The sequence below is a fragment of the Lepidothrix coronata genome, unplaced genomic scaffold (genome assembly GCF_001604755.1).
Source record: "Lepidothrix coronata isolate B3197 unplaced genomic scaffold, Lepidothrix_coronata-1.0 Scaffold113, whole genome shotgun sequence".
Classification (NCBI taxonomy): Eukaryota; Metazoa; Chordata; class Aves; order Passeriformes; family Pipridae; genus Lepidothrix; species Lepidothrix coronata.
The window spans coordinates 14,583-33,514 of NW_016690293.1; the positions used below are offsets into that span (position 1 = coordinate 14,583).

At 42.3% G+C, this 18,932-nt stretch overlaps 2 protein-coding genes and 1 long non-coding RNA gene across 5 annotated transcripts in view; 2 read left to right on the forward strand and 1 right to left on the reverse strand.

The window, feature by feature from the left end:
• Nucleotides 1-280: 280 nt before the first annotated feature.
• LOC108502179 lies at nucleotides 281-3,111 on the reverse strand. Of its 2 annotated transcripts, none has more exons than XR_001876358.1 (3): nucleotides 2,655-3,111; nucleotides 1,743-1,860; nucleotides 281-686 (listed from the first exon to the last, which is right to left on the reverse strand). It is a non-coding gene; the product is annotated as an uncharacterized LOC108502179 (long non-coding RNA). The 2 variants fall into 2 exon arrangements; XR_001876357.1 differs by having other exon boundaries at nucleotides 1,743-1,863; nucleotides 2,655-3,110.
• A 73-nt stretch (nucleotides 3,112-3,184) lies between these two features.
• On the forward strand, nucleotides 3,185-16,496 carry LAPTM4A (lysosomal protein transmembrane 4 alpha). 2 transcript variants are annotated; one of them, XM_017824801.1, is made up of 7 exons: nucleotides 3,185-3,362; nucleotides 9,916-10,036; nucleotides 12,210-12,286; nucleotides 12,379-12,501; nucleotides 13,624-13,719; nucleotides 15,101-15,199; nucleotides 15,716-16,496. In XM_017824801.1, the coding sequence occupies exons 1-7, from the start codon at nucleotides 3,264-3,266 to the stop codon at nucleotides 15,788-15,790; spliced, it is 690 nt and encodes a 229-aa protein (XP_017680290.1). In that variant the 5' UTR covers nucleotides 3,185-3,263; the 3' UTR covers nucleotides 15,791-16,496. The 2 variants fall into 2 exon arrangements, with proteins under 2 accessions (XP_017680290.1, XP_017680291.1); XM_017824802.1 differs by having other exon boundaries at nucleotides 3,186-3,362; nucleotides 16,332-16,490.
• A 2,011-nt stretch (nucleotides 16,497-18,507) lies between these two features.
• Nucleotides 18,508-18,932, forward strand: part of MATN3 (matrilin 3) — a 15,145-nt gene continuing 14,720 nt past the window's right edge. The window contains exon 1 of the mRNA XM_017824795.1: nucleotides 18,508-18,652. Within this exon, the coding sequence (XP_017680284.1) occupies nucleotides 18,508-18,652 (145 nt within the window). The remainder of the gene's footprint in view (nucleotides 18,653-18,932) is intronic.

Sequence of the window (18,932 nt, forward strand, 5' to 3'; positions counted from 1 at the left end):
TTCACAGAGGGCAGGACTAAAATCATTAACCTATTCTCTCTTTCCCCAAGTACAGGAAACAATGCAATCATTCTCAAAATACTCTTTTTATCTTTTTTTTTTCCTTTTCCTTTTTTTTTTTTTTTTAAGGGAAGAGAAAGTAGAGAGTTTTTTCTATGCCCATTCAATAGTTTCACATCAGTCTATCCTGCTGTGGAAAGCTTCTTTGTGATGTTAAATGAGATTCACATTATTCTTCCCAGTATCTTTGTTGTCTGCAGGGTATAACAAGCAGCGAAGCTCAAGGGAATCGCATCAATTTTTATTCTGAGTCTGGCTGACAAAGATATGAACACTTAATTAAGATTTCTTTCATCTCATGAAAATAGCCCTGAAGATCTGAGCCTGACATGAGAGCTGCCAGTGATCCAAGCAAAGGCAAAGTGTCCAACTGCAAGATCTTAGCTGGAACACTTGCCCTCACAAACCATTTGGACTGAGAGTGGGATCTAGGTGTTTCCAAATTGATGTCCAAGCTCGGGGGAGCGGCTCTGGCTTTCACTTCTGACTCATTCTAGTACTGTGAATTCCTGTTTCACACAGGGACAGACCAACAGGAGGGAGAGTCTCTGAGCTCCACAGAACAATGTAATCAATTCAGGCATGCATGCAGCAGAACAGTTGGCTTAGGCTTCCCAATGTGCCATCTGTGAGGAAACCGATTTTTTAAATGACTAATTACAATAAAATGCACATTCTTTCTCTATTTATTTACATGGATGCATGTATATTGATTAAAATTAGTCCCTTTTCGCTACATTAAATCAGAGTGTTGATAATTAAGGCATCTGTGCACAGGGCTGAGAACATTAGGAGTACTAGAGAAACAAACAATAGTTCATAATAGGATCATTACAGCAGTCTTAGCAGCACTTACAACATGTTTATTCAAACATGAAATATGCCCTAAGGAAGAAAAACACCAATTACGGAACACTGGGGATTTAAAATAAAAAGGTCAGTTTTAAAGCCTTTAAGTAAATAATTTCAAACAACTCAGCAACAGCTCATGTTTAAAAATAGGCTAAGCAGCTAAAACATTAAAATGTGTTAATTGTAGGATCTGGAATATATCAAAAGGACAAGCACAGTCACTATCATTACCTTCTCATTGTTCAGGGTGAAAAAGCTCAGTATTAATACTGACATACATCTTGGTGTATATATGCACGGCAAATATTTACGGTTTTGTGAGTGTCTCAAACTGATTGTACACTGCCAAGAAGAACATACTTGCAGTTTCACATAAAGGAGTAAAATAAACAGTGCGTTTCTGTATCAACAGCTCAGGTCTGCAGAAACCCTTGGGTCAGAGGAAGTTTATAGGTCCTTCTCCATGTGGGAACAAGAGACTGCGTGTCTAAGTGGTGGGGACACCACTTTGTATGTGTGGTACACATACAAAGGCAGCACTTGGATTTATACATGTTATTTCTAATTAACATGTGCATTAACATGCACAGCAACTGCAGGTTTCAGTGGGACTACATTCCCATTCCCATTACCCACTCATCAACAGGGCCTTGGACTAACCAACAAAGTAAAGCACCTTTGTGGACTGAATTTCACCTCTTCTATTTTCCCTGTTATGACCTATGCTCTTAGTATAATCTTATTACTTAATCCAAGGAATTAACACAAAAGAATAGCAAATCTACAGCACTGGCTGAATTTCAGTGAAAGCTGGGGGATGTCAGCAGTACCTCAAAGCTTCAGGCTCTCCTCAGGTGTTGTAGTTTAGGAATGGTACTCCCCAGTTCAGTGCCCCCACCAAGGCTCTCGAAAAACTGCACTCTGTGCTCTTTCTCTCTCTTCCCCTTCCTGCTTTGGTGGGATGGAATTGAGAATCAGAGGTACAAAATGCAAAGATCATGGATTGAGATTTACAGGAAACAGCAACAAGATAAGAAAACTAACAGGAATAGCAACAATAGTAAAGACAGAGAGTATATGAAAAGAAACTATTCATAAGAAAAAAAAATTTCTCATTTCATGAAAGTGAGATTGCCTTTCCCTTGCAACGAGCCCCTTTTCCTGAAAGGGAGAGTCCCTTTTCCCCGCCCCCAGGAATGCCACGAGGTGGTACAGAATAACCTGTAAGGAGGTACAGAATAACCTCCATATCCTGACCATGCCCCCTCCAGGCTACTGCAAAAAATTAAGCCTGTCCTGGCCCAAACCAGCACCAGGAGACATTACTCCTGGTTTTTATTTTGGAATTAAAGGTTGTCCCATAATCACAGAATCAATTCGGTTGGAAAAGATCATCGAGTCCAACCCATGTCAACTAGACCACAGCACTAAGCACCAATCTTTCCTTAAACACCTCCAAGGGATGGTGACTCCACCACCTCCCTGGGCAGCCCATTCCAATATCTAATGACTCTTTCTGTGAGGAAGTTGCTCCTGATGTCCAGTCTAAACCTCCCCTGGCACAGTCTGAGGCCACGTCCTCTCATCCTCTCTATCACTTGTTGCCTGGGAGAAGAGACCGACCTCCACCTGGCTAAAACTTCCTTTCAGGTAGTTGTAGAGATCAATAAGGTCACCCCCGAGCTTTCTCTTCTCCAGACTAAACACCCCCAGCTCCCTCAGCCACTCCTTGTAGGACTTACTCTCTAGACCTTTCCCCAGCTTCACTGCCCTTCTCTGGACCCTCTCCAGCACCTCAATGTCTTTCCTGTAGTGAGGGGCCCCAAAGTGGACACAGTACTCGAGGTGCCCCTCACCAGCACCGAGAACAGAGGGAACCCGCGCTGTCGCTGGACAACAGTTTCACCCCTATGGTTTCGCTGCCTGCACGGCGGCCAAGCCCCAGCTCCTCGGCCCGGTCACCCCACACCGGCGAAGCAGGGGTGGAGCACGCAGAGCTGCTCCTCGTGCACCGGGCGAGCATGACAGACCGTCTTCCCGCCGGATGCGCCGCAGGGAGCGGCACCGCCCGAGGGGCTGTGGGATGGGCGGGCGAGACCCAAAATGGCGGACGCAGCCCCGCCCCCGCAGGTGAGCGCGGGCGGCACTCCGGAGGCCAGTGCGATTGGTCCGCGGTGTCGCCAGTCACCCGTTGCCGCGGCAACGCGGACCCGCCCCGCGACCCTCTCTCGGCTCCTGATTGGCTAGCACGCGCGGTGACGCGCGCGCGGGGGTTTTACGGCCCCAGGCCTCGGGAATTGCCTGGAGAGGGCGGGTGGTGGGTCCGGCGGACGGAGGTCTGTGCAGCCGCCATGACGTTCAAGCGTAGCCGGGACCGTTTCTACAGCACCCGCTGCTGCGGCTGCTGCCATGTGCGCACCGGGACCATCATTCTGGGCACCTGGTACATGGTGAGTGTCCGGGGCGGCCGGCGGGCGAGGGGGTGGCGGCGGCGGGGGGGGCCGCGCGCAGCGCGCGTGCGCGAGGGAGGTGGTGGTGGTGGTGGTGGGTTCAGCGCGCGCGTGGCCGCCTTGAGGGGCCGGGGTGTTCTCGCTCCCCTCATCCCGGGAGTTGCTCCCTTTTTCGAGGGGCTCCCGCTCCCTTCACCCCGGGAGTTGTTTACTTTCCTGAGGGGCTGCGGAGCTCTGGCTCCCTCGTCCCCCAGAGAATTGTTCCCTTCCCGAGGGGAAGCTGGACGAGGGGGTTTCCTGGGGTCACCCGGCGGGGCTCGAGTCCCTCTTCCTTCCCTTACCAAGCCCGGTTGTCCCTCGGCTGCCTCCCTTGTTGTACTTGGAAAAAGAAAGGGAAGGGAAAGTTCAGAGCGTTGTAATCTGGGTCTCGGAGGGGTTGTGTTAATATTGCCATTCTTGTGTTGGAGGGATTGAGACTTATAAACAGCACTGAGCGTGTCCTTGGTAAGGGAGGAGAGCTGGGAGAGCTGGGGGAGACTGGAATTTGGGGTGTGTTATAGGAGGATTAGCTGTGGTGGGTAAGCTCGGAGAGGAAGGTCATTGTCTCCAAAATGAGCATTTCTTTTGCTTGTCGAAGAGCTTTCTAACAGGGGAAGTTCCCTATTTTTCCATGCTCTGGTGTTCTCAGCACAGGGGCTGAGAAGCGATGGAAACAAATTTGGCTCCCAAAACACTTCTTTGCTTTCTGCCTGGTGAGTTCTTTCTTTCCAAGAGAGAGCGGTGATGATGAAGATGAAATATTAGAGATAGTTCTGAACTAGGGTGAAATAGAAGCGTGAAAACAGTACCAGCAAGTTAAAGGCCTGGAGCTCTAACTTCCCTTAGTTCTCTAAAACGGAACTGAGTTACCAACCTGAGTTCCCCTTTATTGAACTGATTTCTTCATCTTTCCTTCCCCTTACCCTCGCGGGCAGTAAAAATGAGAGGATAGTTTACAAAAGTTGAATCATAACTTTTCTGTTTTCTGAAGCTGTAGCCAAAGCCTGTATTTTCCTTTACCCTTCCCCAGACTGTAAAAAAAATAGAGAATGCTGAATTTTAACGGGTTGATGTGAAAGAGCCATGCACAGAAACTGCTTTTACAGGCATGGGGATTTGAGTTTGGAGAGTTCATGGTTTATCTTCAGCGAGTATGGGGAGATCCTTTATTTTTATGCATTTTGGTCCTTTGATTGGCAAAAAAATGTAAAGTCAAACAATAAAGTGGCCGGAGAGAGGACTGGAAGAAAAAGCAAGGTAGGGGGTTGGAAATGTAACAAAACTCTAGGAAAAGGATATTTCTTTCATTTTCAAGAAGAAATTGGGAAAAAATGTCATGGTGCTGATTAGGTTCTGTTATTAGGTCATTTAAAATAGAAAAATAAATGTCCATTGTAATATTGAGAATCGGACTTGTTTTGGAAACCTGCAAAACCCCCGGAAGTTTTGCCCCGTGCTAATGGATGGAATTCAAGAATGTGCTTCTGGTACCTCAAGGAGAAGCACAAATCGTTAACAGTAGGGAGACAGTGATCCTTGTTACAGAACAGAAGCACTTCGCTGCCTTCTCCACTTCGTTTCCTGTTCGCGGGAGTGTCCGTAAACCCAGGAACTTGCTGGGGGCGGAGGACAGGGATGTGTTTCCGTGGCCACAGACCTGGTAGTACTTCCAGCTGCTACCTCTCTCTTACTATGCTTATGTTTCGCCTTGTTGCCTGGCTGCAGCTCCTCTTTGTTCTTTTTGAATGCGTGCTGGGGACGGTGAAAAGTGCGCCGGGCGCCCATGAGGCTGCTGCTCCAGGGACGGATGGGGCTTTGATCTGTGCAACGAGTCAGTCTGCTGGAGGGAAAAACAGAGTTGAGTTCAGGGTAGTGGGGGGCACACGAAGTGCTTCAGAGCTGTGTTGTTCTATAAAAAAAAAGAAGTTTATATAAAATGTATTAAACGCTTTGTTAAACTGTGCATTGAAAATTTTTATCCATTTCTTCCCAGCTGTGACCTGGGAAGAGGTGAGGACTTCTAAGTCGGACAGCTGTTGGCTGTTTGAGCTGAAATAAGGTCTTTCAATGAAGTCTTATGTGGTCTTGCCTAATGCTCTAAATCGGAATTCAACGATAATTTATACCTTTTTGAAGGCAAAGTACAGTTTGGACAGTGAAAATTAGACTTATCTGTCTGCTCACAAACTTTAAAAAAAATTAAATGGTCAAGAGTATGTCAGGTTGTTTAGAAATTTAATTAATGCACCATTTAAATATAGCACTAACTTAGTCTTTCAGTTTCTCATGAGAAGTATTTCTAAATCAACTTAATAATCTCTGCTTGTAAGTTACAGTGGGACAAGTCACAATAACTTTCTTTGTAGGGTAGTGTTTTTTGGTTTGTGAGTTTGGTGGTTTTTTGTTTGTATTTTTTGTATTTTATTGGGGTTGTTTTGAAGGAGGTAGCTTTTTGCTGGGGGAGAATGTTTAGTTGAAGAATAGGTTTGTATTACTGAAAATCTTGCTCTTTACTGGATAGATTGGGTTCCCGTGCAGTGCAGTACTGAGGGAATTTGATACCAAACATAAAATGGAGTCTCGTAACAATCTACTCCAGATGTTTTAGTAAGATAAGAGTTTGTCTACTTAATACATGCATGTTATCTTATGTAACCATTTCTTTAGGCATTTCATATTCCTTGCTTATTTGCATACTCTTAAGTCTTGCATCTAATTAAGTTTTCATCTCGCTAAAACAGTTGTATCACTGTTCTTGTTGAGTGCTTCTGCAAGTCCAGAGAAAACAAGGATATTATCTTCTAAAATGTCTGCTGTTGGTGCTGTGTGATCAGTGTCTTAAGCACGCCTCAGTCTAAGGGCTGCTGCTGTTTGTGATCAGTAAATAACGCTGCAGTTGCAAAGAGATAAGCTAAGGACACTTCCAGTGGAGTCGTACTTGAGATCCAGGACTGATAGAGCTTGGTTTGCTCCGCAACACCCACTGCTGTTCTGTGTAGGAAGGAGAAAGAAACGTCCTGTTCCTCACTCCGTAATTGCAAACGTGTGGCTTTGAAGTTTGTTTCTTCCTGTAAACTTTCATATTAGGCACAGTGCTTCCCAGAAACCGGAAGCACGAACACTGCACTGGCAAAAATGGGATCAGAGTTCAATAAACAGTCTAAAAGCAATAGCATTGTTTTGGAGGGAGGGGCTGGTGCGTTCTGGCAGCAAACTTCAGCGATGGAGGCAGTGATGCAACTGCTGCTGGTCAGCAGGAGGCTGAGGGGGGAATCTCTGGAGTCGTTTATTCACTAAACAAGACTTGCAGAAATAGAGAATATAACTGGTCCCAATCTAATACTGACAGTGCTAGAGGATCTGAAGTACCGTATTTAAAATAATTATTTTTCAGTTTTTATTATTTCAATATAATAAACCAAAACAAATCAGAAACTCCATGTTGTTTTTTTTTTTTTTTTAATTTGGAAGCAAGTTTAGGGAAAAATATTGGAAAAGTGAAGGGACAATGAAGTATAGTAGTGCAAGGCAATTTGCCTCTTTTGCCTCATAAAAGGAAATAAGCAAATTATAAGTAGGAGTTTTTGTTTTTGTCCAAGTCAGTCTGAGTGCTTGGGGAAACCTAGACTTCATGTTCAGGCCTCCTGAGAGAAGCACTTACATGATAAGGCATTAAGTGTACCCTGTGGAGGTGAAACTTGCTAATTAAAAAGTTAATGCTCTTTAATAGCCTCACTGTCTTTTGAGTTCTAATCATATGGGGAGCTAATATTTCTGTTACCATTGTGTAATAAATGCTGACTTTCTACATGATTACCAGCTTTTTGATTTTTAAATTTTGATACAGGCTACACCAAACTGTGTTAAACTCAGCCATCCCAAATATAAAATGTAAAATATTACAAAACTACATTAAAGGGGTTTTCGTATTAATTGAACCACCTTTTGAGTAAGAGTTTGAACATGCATTTTGCAAATTTTTTTATTATTATTTTTGATTTCCCAGCAAAAAGGATGAGGATGGGGCCTGCTGGGATTTGAGGTGTTATCTCAGAACATTGCACTGTTCATTGAGTGCTGTCTTGTCAAGGTTAGTGGGATTTTTTGAGGCAGAGGTGGTGGTGGTTTCAATCCTCATCTTAAACTGATGCGTACACAAGTTTTATATTTTTTCCGACTTCTCCATGTAGACATTTGTGAACATACATTTGATGTGCAGTGGGTATATACTTACAAGCTCTAGCGATGCTTTGCAGTCCAGACTGTACTCTTGCTGCCTGTTATGTTGATTGTTAAGTTGAAACAAGCCTTGTGGTCTTGCTATTATGAAGCTTCTGTGAAAGGATGGAAGCAGTTAAAATACAGGCTCTGGCTCTGTAGCTGTTAATTGAAATCCATATATCGAATGTGATGAATTGCTCAGTGCTGTGACAGATTCATAAACAGCAACAATGGAGTACTGGAAACCCTGGGGTGTTAAGTGGCAGAGGTTTGGGTTGTTTGTTTTTAAGTTACTATTTTTATTCTGTCTCGTTGATTCTAATAGATTGTATTTTGAATGACTATTTTCTGATTTCCTTTCACATCATTTCAGGTTGAGAAAATTAATCTTTAATACTTTGAACTGTTCTCAGGAACTAGTGAAATTACTGAAAACTTCTGTATGCTAAATTTGGACTGTGGGTAGGATGAAAAAAAGTGACAGATGTGGAATTATGGTCTCAAAATTGCAAGGCATTTGAGTTCTTCAGTACTTCTATAGTAACTGAAGTCCTGCTTGCTCTTTTTCTTGAGGCAGATAGCCTATCATGGCAGTTAAATTTATGACTGTGTGTAAACAGTAAATAATTTAGCTATAATTGAACATGTCCTTTTGTGTTTTGTAAAGTAGAGATCAACATTTCAACTGCCCCTTGACACTGGCTTTTTAAAACAAGTTAGAGCAGGAAGGTATTTTCCAACATATAGTTTGATACCCTCAGTTCTCTCACAGAGAGAGGAGGAAATGGAAGGGTTGAAAATGCACTGAGAGCAGAAAGCCAGAATACAGAAGGACTAAACAGGTGAGAGATTATAGTGTTCTGTACATGTGACCAGTGGTGAAGCAAAATAAAATATGTAGACAAGTGACAGATGAGCAACTTGACAGTTTACCCTGCAGTGTCCTGCGAGGGGGAAAATATGCTTGTTTCCAGGCTAAAGATAGTGGTGGTTGAACCTATTTCTTCACTACCAGCTGTACTAGCTGCTGTATTTTATGTTCCAAGGCATAAAATGGAGTATACAAGTGACTCAAAGTAGCTGGAAATTCTAATAAGTTTGTGTAATGTATGATGAAGTTGCATTTCTACCAAGTGACTAGCTTTGATATCATGAAAGTTGTTTTTAGCAGAAAGTGCAAGCAAGCTTATCACCACGATATCTCTAAACCTTGGGGGGAAATGTTTAACAGCTTTTTTCCTTACTGAAAGCTTCAATAATTGTACATAGACTTGCCACTGTTCCTCCTGGAACCAGGCCAGTAAAAGAAGAAATCCCTGGCAAATATTCTTAAGTTGTGAGAAACTGTAAACCAGTTTGGTTTTTTTTCTTTTGAGGCTAATTGTAAAAGATCCTGCTGGTGGTGGTGACTGTACTGAATACTGATTGGAAAATGTCTGCAGCTCAAAAATACCATCATGGCTTTTTTTGTTACGCAACCTTTGGCATGTCTCTCCAGATATCAGTAACAGAAACTATGCCCCTGTAAGTCTTGAATAGGTTATAAATGCTCTGAAGGCAATTTTACAGAGACTTAAGCTACTTTTGGTTCTTTGAGCTCTTACTGAAGACATTTCTGGTATGTACCAAAATTGGGTAACAGAAGTAGTCTTCAGTGGCAGTATGAGGGAGGAGAAGGACTGGTGAGCACACAGCCTGTGCTGAATGCTTACACATTTTGGAGTTCAATCTTTGTGTGGTTTTTCTTACTTCTCCTGTAGTAACCTTTCTCCTTCGTGTAGCCTTTCTGATAAGGACTAATGAGGTTTTAATAAATTCTCTAGGAAGGGGAGGGAGATGGTTCTCCCCAGCTTCTATAAAGGCTGTAACATGGCAGAAACTTACTACTAGTGGGTTAAATTAACTCAATTTGTGACAGAAAGCGGAAACTTTCCAAATGTGTCTTGTTGTGTCTGCTGTTGTGTCCTGGCCTCTTTTAATTATTATTATAATAATATTATTAATTATGTCATTTGAATCCCTACAAACGTTATCCATCCCCTTAATTTGTAAAGTTATTCTGTTGTGATTCTTTAAACCTAGCAAGTGTCTGGTGCTCTTCTGGTTGTTTTGGTAGAGATTTAACTAAATCAGCTTGAAATTTAATTGTAAGTTGGGCTCTCTTTTTTTCTTCCACATACAGGCAAAGCAAAGAGTGTGTTTCTAACTGAAATAAGGGATTATTGGTGTGTCATTAAGATGATCCTAGTATTTGCAATGCAAATAACCTTGAGGTAACTGTGATCTCTCTCAGGTGGTGAACTTGCTGATGGGCATCTTGTTGACAGTAGAAGTGACTCATCCAAATATAGTGCCAACAGTTGATATCCAGTATGAAGTCATCGGGAATTACTATGCTTCCGAGAGAATGGCTGGTAGGTCCATAACTCAACTGGCTGATTAGAAAATAAAGCAGTGTTGTGGTGGATTTGCCTTACACTAGTGTATAATATATGCATAGAGCTTTTAAATGTGATTGTCTTGTTTTCTGAACTTCTCCTAAATTATTCTGGGATTGAGTTCTACAAGAATAAAAAGAACTTAATGGAATATTATTTTTACTTCATATTATGCCTAAGCCTCTCAGATGATAAGATTTCTGAAGATTTCTTGGCCCTATAATGCTTTGACTCTTGAAGTATGTGTGGAACATATCTAACTTGCTTTCTTCATGAACATTTACTATCTTTGCTGTCTCAGTAAAACAGCAGAAAACAGTTTTAAAGACTTTCTTTGAGAATTTTTCTTGATCTTTGTAGATTTAAGGAAAGAGCTTAGAGCTATTCTGTATGACTTTACTAAGAGGAAAACCATGCTGTCTTTCTAAGAAAAGTGGAAGAATTGGGACACCAAGTATTTGAGTAAAACCAAAGTATTTCTTTAAGTTTGACCTGCAGAAGAAATGAAACAGAAAGCATCATGAGAAGAATTAAGCCTACATTTCACTCTGTTATTGAGTGTATGATGTGTACAAGTGTAATTGGCGTCAAGCTTTTTGTCTGTAATGACCGAGCTTTTTAACTATCGTATCTGTAAACTTGTGCATATATTTTGCTTCTCTTCTTTTTAAACGTGCAGAAATATGTTTAGAATTGCACTTCTAAGGTGCCTTGTCTTAGTCTCTTGTATTATATGAAAATTTAGGGAGGGTTAGATCCAGTGGAGCAAAGGATAAATAGTGCAGCACAAATGTGGGTTTTGAGCATTTTGTGTTGTCTTCATGACCTGAGTTGAGGATCTGTGAGTTCTGACCTGTGACCATAACTCACATTTATTAGTAATGAAATGAGAGTGGGAGAAAGGACCAAATGCCTCATAAAGTCAAGATATTAAGTAAAATTACAGCAGATGTCTGTAAAATGTCCTATGTTCTGTAACGAATGTTGCTGTACTTGGTAGCCTTAAGCTTATATGAATGAAAGATGCATCTGAAGCTGAAGGTTCTTTCTTCACTCTGTAGTGTAAAATATCTGTCACATGCTTTTAACTTAGAGATTCTTATTTCCCATGTTGTCATCTGGGCTAGAGGGTTTTGTGTGCATGAAGAAATATTACAGGTTTTATTGTGCATGTGAATATTGAGAGTAATAAATTCTCGGAAGAAAACCACACTTGTTGGTGACTGCTGAGACTTAGGTCTGATCAACACAGTGCATTTCAGACGGGGGGGGGCCTCTTTCTTGATGCCGTCTATGTATGTATATTATCTTGTACTGAATTAGATACATAAGTACTTCTATAGTGTCTTTTCAAATCAATTTCAGACTAGAAAGTATTCTCAGATCATCTCTTTTCCAAGCATGAGAACCACAAAAGTTTGGCTTCAATATTGCTAAAAAACATTCATTTGCCACATCTGTAGACTCTCAAGCTGGTTTCTTTCTCTGTGTTTAAAAAAGGAGAAAAGTATAATCTCACTCGTGGAAAGCAGCTGTGCTTCTGTCATCAGTAACTGTGATGCACAAGGAGAATCTTTACCATGCAGTTTCCACGAGTGTCCTGGATTTTCCTACAAATTGGCTTCTGTTCAACTGCCTTTTCTTGTAAATAATGGGATACCTTCCACACAGTGATTTCCTGTTTTCTTTAGTGTTACTGAAGGAGCAGCGCTGCTCCCACTGCCAATGACCAAATTACATAACCAAGCCATTTTCAAGTATAAAGGTTGATACTGTGTTAGCTTCACTTAAGATTCTTTCCATTTGTAAAGTTATTTACTCACGTACTTTCAGCACTGACACATATTGCAAATCAGCATTATTATGGTGCATTACTATCAAACTACGTCAGGTTTGTAATTGGTGTGTCTGAGCTTTAGTCAGGCTTCTGATTAAGGCAGAGGGATTTTTCCAAATACTTTTCGGTTTTATTGAACCAGATCTTTTTCTGTTAGGTGAGATCTGAGCTACTGTATTCTGCTGCTGCTAGTTTGCACAGATGAACTAGTTGAGAACAGATCATAGTAATGGACAGAGCTGGGGTACCTGTCAGCTGCACTGAGACAACTCCAGGAAATTACTGATGCTTGTTGTTTTTCTTTTAATGCAGAAAATGCCTGCGTTTTGTTTGCCATCTCCCTCCTCATGTTCACAATCAGTGCAATGATGGTGTATGGTGCCATTGCTGTAAGTATATTTATAGTCCTGGTTTTAAACTTGCTACTTGAATTTTTAACTAAATAACTTACAGGCTGCTGTTTTTTTCTATTTCTTCTTAGCATCGTGTAGGCTGGCTGATCCCATTTTTCTGTTACCAACTCTTTGACTTTGTGCTCAGTTGTCTGGTTGCCATCAGCTCTCTAACCTACTTGCCCAGAATCAAGGATTACCTGGATCAGTTGGTAAGTGTTCAGCTCAAGTCGATATTTTACATTTGAAATTCAGGTTTGGTTTAATTGGATCAGTGACTGAGCTACAGTTCCCTTCCTGTGCATAAGAAAGAGGAATTCAGCCTGCAGCAGCCATGGGTGGTTATGAGAACAGGAGCTTATCAGAGATGGAAGGCCCAAAGGTATCATTGCCAAAGGAAAGCCAGGGAGAATAAAGAAAGAATTGTGATGGGAATTGTTGGTTTAAACTGTGTTGGCTACAACAGGACTTGAAAGGGTGTTTGTAACCCTTTAAGCAGTGGGGCTATATGTCAAATTTACTGAAGATTAAAATGTATTGGCCCTTATTTGGTAAAGAAGGGGAGGAAAAGTGTAGGAAAGGTCCTACAGCATTATGGGATGGAATCTGAGATTGAGGTTTTCTTTTTACACTCTATGTGGCTCTTATTTTGCAACAGTACTTTCTAAGGAAACTGAATGGAGTTCTCATTAACACTGCCTGTAACTTAACTGCAAGAAGACTCAGTGGATAAAATGCACTGTCAGTTAACAGGAAGCACAAACTCTTTCTGGCTGGTGTTTAGATCTGATCAAGCAGATGTTTAAAAAAGTAATTTTAAAAACAAAGTTGGATTGGTGTTTGTTACTGTAGTCAGGGAAAGTGAAGTCTGAAGTTTGAAGAAGCTCTCTGTTTGGCTCTTCTGAAGTTTGGGGACAACTTTTTACCTTTTTGCTCTGCACACATGTATGTTACAGGTTGGACTGCCATGAGGTAATTAATACTAAGTTATTAAAGAGTTGCAGAGGACCATAAGTACAAATTCTGTGCTGGAGCTGTGTAAAAGAAAGTTTTGTGGATATCTTTATTAGCATGGGACTGATAATGTGACTATGGGCACGGACAGTGCTGTAGTGACCCCTTCTTGCAGGATAGAGGCAGGATAAATGCTGTGCTTTGTGGAGCATAGAGAAGAAACTAGTGAGAAACAGAACTTCTTGTTTCTGGGGGAGTAGTTTACACAAGAGTTGGTTTCATTTGGTGTGAAGTTTGGATGTTTTTCTGTCATATTTGACTGCAGTGTTCATTCTTATCTTCTCCCTTTCTCTCCCTTCCCCCTTTTTTTTTTTGACTAGCCGGATTTCCCTTACAAAGATGACCTTCTTTCCTTGGACTCCAGCTGTCTCTTGTTTATTGTTCTGGTGTTCTTTGCCTTATTTATCATTTTAAAGGTAAGGTAAAATTTAAGCATATGTCTGTTTCAAGAGTTGCTAAATATTAAGATGCTGTCAATCTGCATTAATTCTCAGTGCTGAATACAGAACCCATCTGGCTTCTTAATGCTGAGATAAGAACTTCTTTAAGCAGAATTGTTGGGATGTTCAGTTATGGTATGACTTAAGTCTAATATTTTGTGTACTAGAGTCTTCAGCTAGCTTGTGTGTGTGCAGTGGGGCATGTTTATGCAGCTCTGCCCTTCCTTAGGAGGAAGTAAGAATGCATAAAGGCTTCAAATAACATCTTTTTGCCTATGTGAAGATAATTTTAATATTTGTTATAAAACTTGTGGTGAAACAATATTGAGTTACAGCATACAATTTTCTAAACAAAACTTTTAAAATCCCTCACTGTGCCTAACAAACCAGGATGCATGTTTTGAAAGGAAGATGATAGAATGAGGAAATGCGTAGTTAATTCAGAGCTGCATCTCCCTTCCTAATGAAGGGTGATATTACCAGTTATTTTCTTTTTGAGAATCTAAGTACAGAGGCATTAATTTGAATTACAGAAACTCTTGTGCAGACAAATCATATTAGAGAAATGAATTGATAATGTACATTTGCCCTGATAATACTCTTTTATTGCATTCAGATTGCATTTAAGAAAAAATGAAGTAATGAAAAATAATTCTACTAATTATCTATATATTCTCCAATAGGAATGTCTGACTGGGGAGAGCAGAAGCCTAATACAGTAGATAAGATTTTGGTATAGATTGGGAAATTCGATACTTTTTGTATGACCAAGTGCTAACTTGCCAGATTGGGAAACATTAATGTTACACAAATTAATATAAACCCCAAGTCCTCATCAGATCGTGGTAGCATGTCTTTCTACAGCAGTCAGTGTTGACTCACAGTCCAACCAGCTTTGCTCTGCCATCACTTTGCTGCCAGCCCAGGTGTGTATTTGAGTCCTCTCCTTCACACTGGCAGTTAGTTGGACAAATAGTGCTACCTCGGGGATGAGTGGGATTGCACTGTTGGCCTCTCCTCCTACTGGCAGGTTTGGACTGAGATCCACAGAAGCATGAGCCAGTTGGGGATTAATTTGATTAGCACTGCCGAGGCTGACAGAGATTAGTTGAATGAATCTGTGAATTCTTTCGCTAAAACCTGAGTGGTTCATCCTCTCTGAGTCACCGTGACAGCAAAGCTAAATGGGGAGCAATAGGTATGTGGCCAGATCTGTGAAATAGCAACCATTCCTCAGATATGTATTGCCTAAGTTGATTTATGTTCCTTTTTGTCATAGGAATGTAATCAAACATCTAATTTCTGACTCAGCCAATGCATATGAGGTCTTTAAAAAGAGAAATCTCTCTTCTTTCAGGCATATCTAATTAACTGTGTATGGAACTGCTATAAATACATCAGCAACAGAAATTTGCCAGAGATCGCTGTGTACCCTGCTTTTGAAGCTCCTCCACAGGTAAAACCTCTGTTTCAGATAAAAGGAATCAGCATTGTTTAATTTTGAAGTAGAAAATCACTATAGCCCTGTATGCTTCCGAGCCTTGTGCACCTTTCTAAAGAAAGACTGGAAAGATTAAAAACGGTAAAGCAGCTAATTTTTTGGTGGGTTATTTCTCAGTTGCATTCTGATGGTGCCTAAAATAAGAGGGTTAATTAAGAGAAGTCCTAGAATGTTTTGGTTTTAGTAGAGGGAAGCTTTAATTGCACGAGTCCAAACCTTTCTTGCTGCTTTGCAAAGCCAGGAGGTAGTGGGGTGAAATGAATGACCCAGGGTTAGGCTCAACAGAGCACTAAACTGCTCCTGCACCTTCTTTCACTTCCTCATTTGCTTACTAGAAACAGCAGCAAGTTCTTAAAAACTTCTGCCTGCAACAGAGGATTAAGTTGCTGATGGGGCATGTGTGTTTTTGTTCTGTTTTTTTCTTATTTTCAAACCTTCTGCACTAATCACTTCAAAATGTCTTTTTCTTAGTATGTTCTGCCAACCTATGAAATGGCAGTGAAGATGCCTGAGAAGGAACCTCCACCTCCCTACATACCTGCCTGAAGCAATTTTTATGTTAATTAACATCTGTACCAGCTTCCTGGGGGTTTTGTCTTTTAATCTTGCAAAACTGCTTAAGTAATAGAAATATTCAGGGCTTTTAGGAGCAAACTGTTCTGTTTAAAATATGTTTGATATAAACTTACTAAGCAAAACACATCTGAGAGTGATTTTGTTTGCTTTAATTTTTGTTCTCCTTAATGCTCTTAAACATTTTATTGCCTTAGGGCGTTACACTGCAAGAACTTATGCATGTGACTAACTTGTGGCTTTTAATAATACCAACTGAGCCACTCTGATTGAAGTTAGCTACAATTATAAGTGTCTGCAGGATCATGCCCTTAATTTATATTAATTTTTTGTAAAGTAGTTCATAAAGACAATCTGATCGTACAGCAAAATGACAGTTTGCCTTTATCAGTTTTTTGGAAGGGGAGGGGTTTGAATGTGGTATATACGTGACTTTTTTTACTTTGCACTTTTCTCATATGTTATCTTACCTTTTATTGTGTTTTTGTTGGTTATCCTATGTCTTGAAACATAGTATTTTTGAGGAAGAAGTGAGATGGCACAGGAGTACTATTACAACATGCTGTGAATGCAAGAAAAATAAATAGAAATGTGGAAGATGGTTGCATGCTTCTAATCTTCTATGTATTTTCCTCTTTGTGATAAATGATACTTAAATAAATCTTTTACAAAATGTTTACCATAGCCTTGGTTGATCTCTTTGGTGGTGGTTTTTTCTTTAAGTGCTTCAGTATCCTGCAGATAGTCCCCATACTTAGTTACAGGTTTAGTGGTTGATCTGTTCTTCAGCAGAAGTCCTCATGTGGGTGGAGAACATGGATTCCCTCTAACACATAAGCCTGTACTAAAGCCTTTGCAGTTGAAGTACTCTGTCATCTTCTACTTGCCTGATTGGTACTTAAATATGAGCTGGGAAAAGGGAATTGTACTGGAGACTTCTAGCCCTCGGGGAAATCTGATGTCTGGAGAGCTCAGGCGTTAAGAGCAGGACAGACACCCAGTAGGACTATATCATTATTTACACTGGAAAATATCCAGCATTGTTGAGATACACCATAACTTCAGAAATGTCCTAAAAAAAGAATAAAAACCAAACCATCTACAAACAACTTTCTACTCTTCCTCTTTTGTGGCAAGAGGGATAAGGAGGTAAAAGATAACTTAGTGATTTTATTTCTGAAGAAAATAACAGCTTTCTAGTTTGGATTAAATTCTGGATAAAAAGGATTCAAGTTGCTACAGGTTGTTGGCTATTGTATTTTCGGTGTGTACCTCTGTACATGTTTAAAATTGCTCTGTCATGGCTGTGCTATTGCCAATAGTTTCCCTAGTTTTCCCTTAGGTGCCACCTGTGAGAGCACCTTGAACTGCAGTGGTCTAAGACCATCCTGTGCCACTATTGTGGCAGTGCCCTGCCCTCCCAGTTACCCTGAGGGGGTACCTGGAGTACATCCAGGGCTGGCGGCAGCTGTACTTGGTTTTCCAGGTTATGAAGAACTGCATTGGATCTGGACTCTCAGAGAGACTCCAAACCCAGGGGATCTTCAGATGCTGCCAGACTGCTTAAATGGGACTTTGGAAAGGGAGGGGGGAGAGGGGCGAGCTGAAACACCATATGAAACCAAGTCGCCTGAGAAACAGCTGAAACTGTTAGGTGCTACTCAAATACTGATGCCAGAACATGCTCTGCTCTGGATCCATCTGCCCTGAGTGAGTGTGTCTGTCAGACCACGAGTGGGCACCAGAGGAACTTGGATGTGGGCAGAGAGCTCCTGGATATTGTGACTTCCCAAGTGGGTGTGTGAGCAGTGTTTGGCAGCAGGAGGCACTGCCTGAAATTCGTCTGATGTGTGTGTCTGTGTATGTGCTGTTGCTGAAAAAACTGCAGCCCCCTGTGGGAGAGGAAAGCCATTGTACTCCCCTGGAGCCCTGTCCTGTGGTCTTCCCCTGCATGAAGGGCGGTGGTCCCTCTTCCCTGATGTAGTTTGCAGCCTTTGTGAATGCCGCGGTGGCCTCTTCTAACTGTGCAGAACTTGCTGAAGTGCATCAGTGCCTGCCTGAAACTGTACAGCTGGTGGGTTGGTGGTTCCTCTTCTAAATCGGGGCTTCCTGTTCCCCTTAAGGAGGTGATGGGAGAGAAGATGGTCCTGCAATACAACACGATACAGCTTTGGCAGAGGTGTCTTCTAAAGCCTTGTGCTAGAGATCATAGTGGATTCGTGCCCTAAGCTGTGCTTTCTGTTAAAACTCACTGCAGCTTCCCACAGGAACTGGCAGGATTTCCAGTGCCAGGAACCAGACAAAATGCCCATGGTTAAGATTTGGCAACAGGGGAGGCAGCTCCTTGTGCCTCGGTGATCACGCCGTGAGCTTTTTCTCTCGTTCTTTGCAAATACTGCCCTGGAGACTGAAGTGCAAAGTTAGCCCGGACCAGACACTTCCAGTGGAGGAAGAACGGGTGGGTTTGTGCCTCAGCTCCCCCCGCTCCCAGGTTTGAACCGCAGGAACACAACGTTGAGCTTTAATGTTCGCCCGGCTGAGCGCCCACCAGGGCGGGGAAGCGAGAGCCGCCGGCCCTTCCTGCAGACGAGGCGGCGGGTGCGGCCGATGCCCCCTCGGTGTCCCGTCCCCCCTGCCCGTCCTGGCAGCTTTAAAAGCGGGGCCGCGGGCGCGGGGCCGGCGGCGGCACCATGAGGCGAGCGCTCGGCATCCTCGGCACCATGGGGCGAGCGCTCGGCATCCTCGGCTGCTGCCTGGCGTTGGCGCTGCCCGCGGCCCCTCGGGGCTCCGCGCTCCGCCCGCGCCGGCAGCCGCGCCCCGGCGGCCCCTCCGCAGGTACCGCATCCCGGGGGGACCCCCCGACCCGCTGCCCCCCGGCCCCACTTGCTCCGCTCTTCGCTCGCTGCTGCCCCGCTGCCGCTCCGGGCACGGCCCTAAAACCCGCATAGCTCTTCCCTACCTGCGCTCATTTCTCCGAACAACGTTATTTCAGACTCGTGGAAGGATCATGCTGTTGAAAAAATTTTTTTTTTTCCTTAATCTATAAAAGGGAATTCTACCTACAAATCCTGCATTTGGTCTTTTTCTGTTTTTCTTTTTTTTTTCTTTTTTTTTT

Excerpts from the sequence above, each read along its gene's own strand:
- LAPTM4A (XM_017824801.1), top strand. The coding sequence starts at position 3,264 with ATGACGTTCAAGCGTAGCCGGGACCGTTTCTACAGCACCCGCTGCTGC. Across the intron at positions 10,037-12,209 it reads TGCTTCCGAGAGAATGGCTG|AAAATGCCTGCGTTTTGTTT; the intron begins GTAGGTCCATAA and ends CTTTTAATGCAG. Across the intron at positions 15,200-15,715 it reads CTTTTGAAGCTCCTCCACAG|TATGTTCTGCCAACCTATGA; the intron begins GTAAAACCTCTG and ends TCTTTTTCTTAG.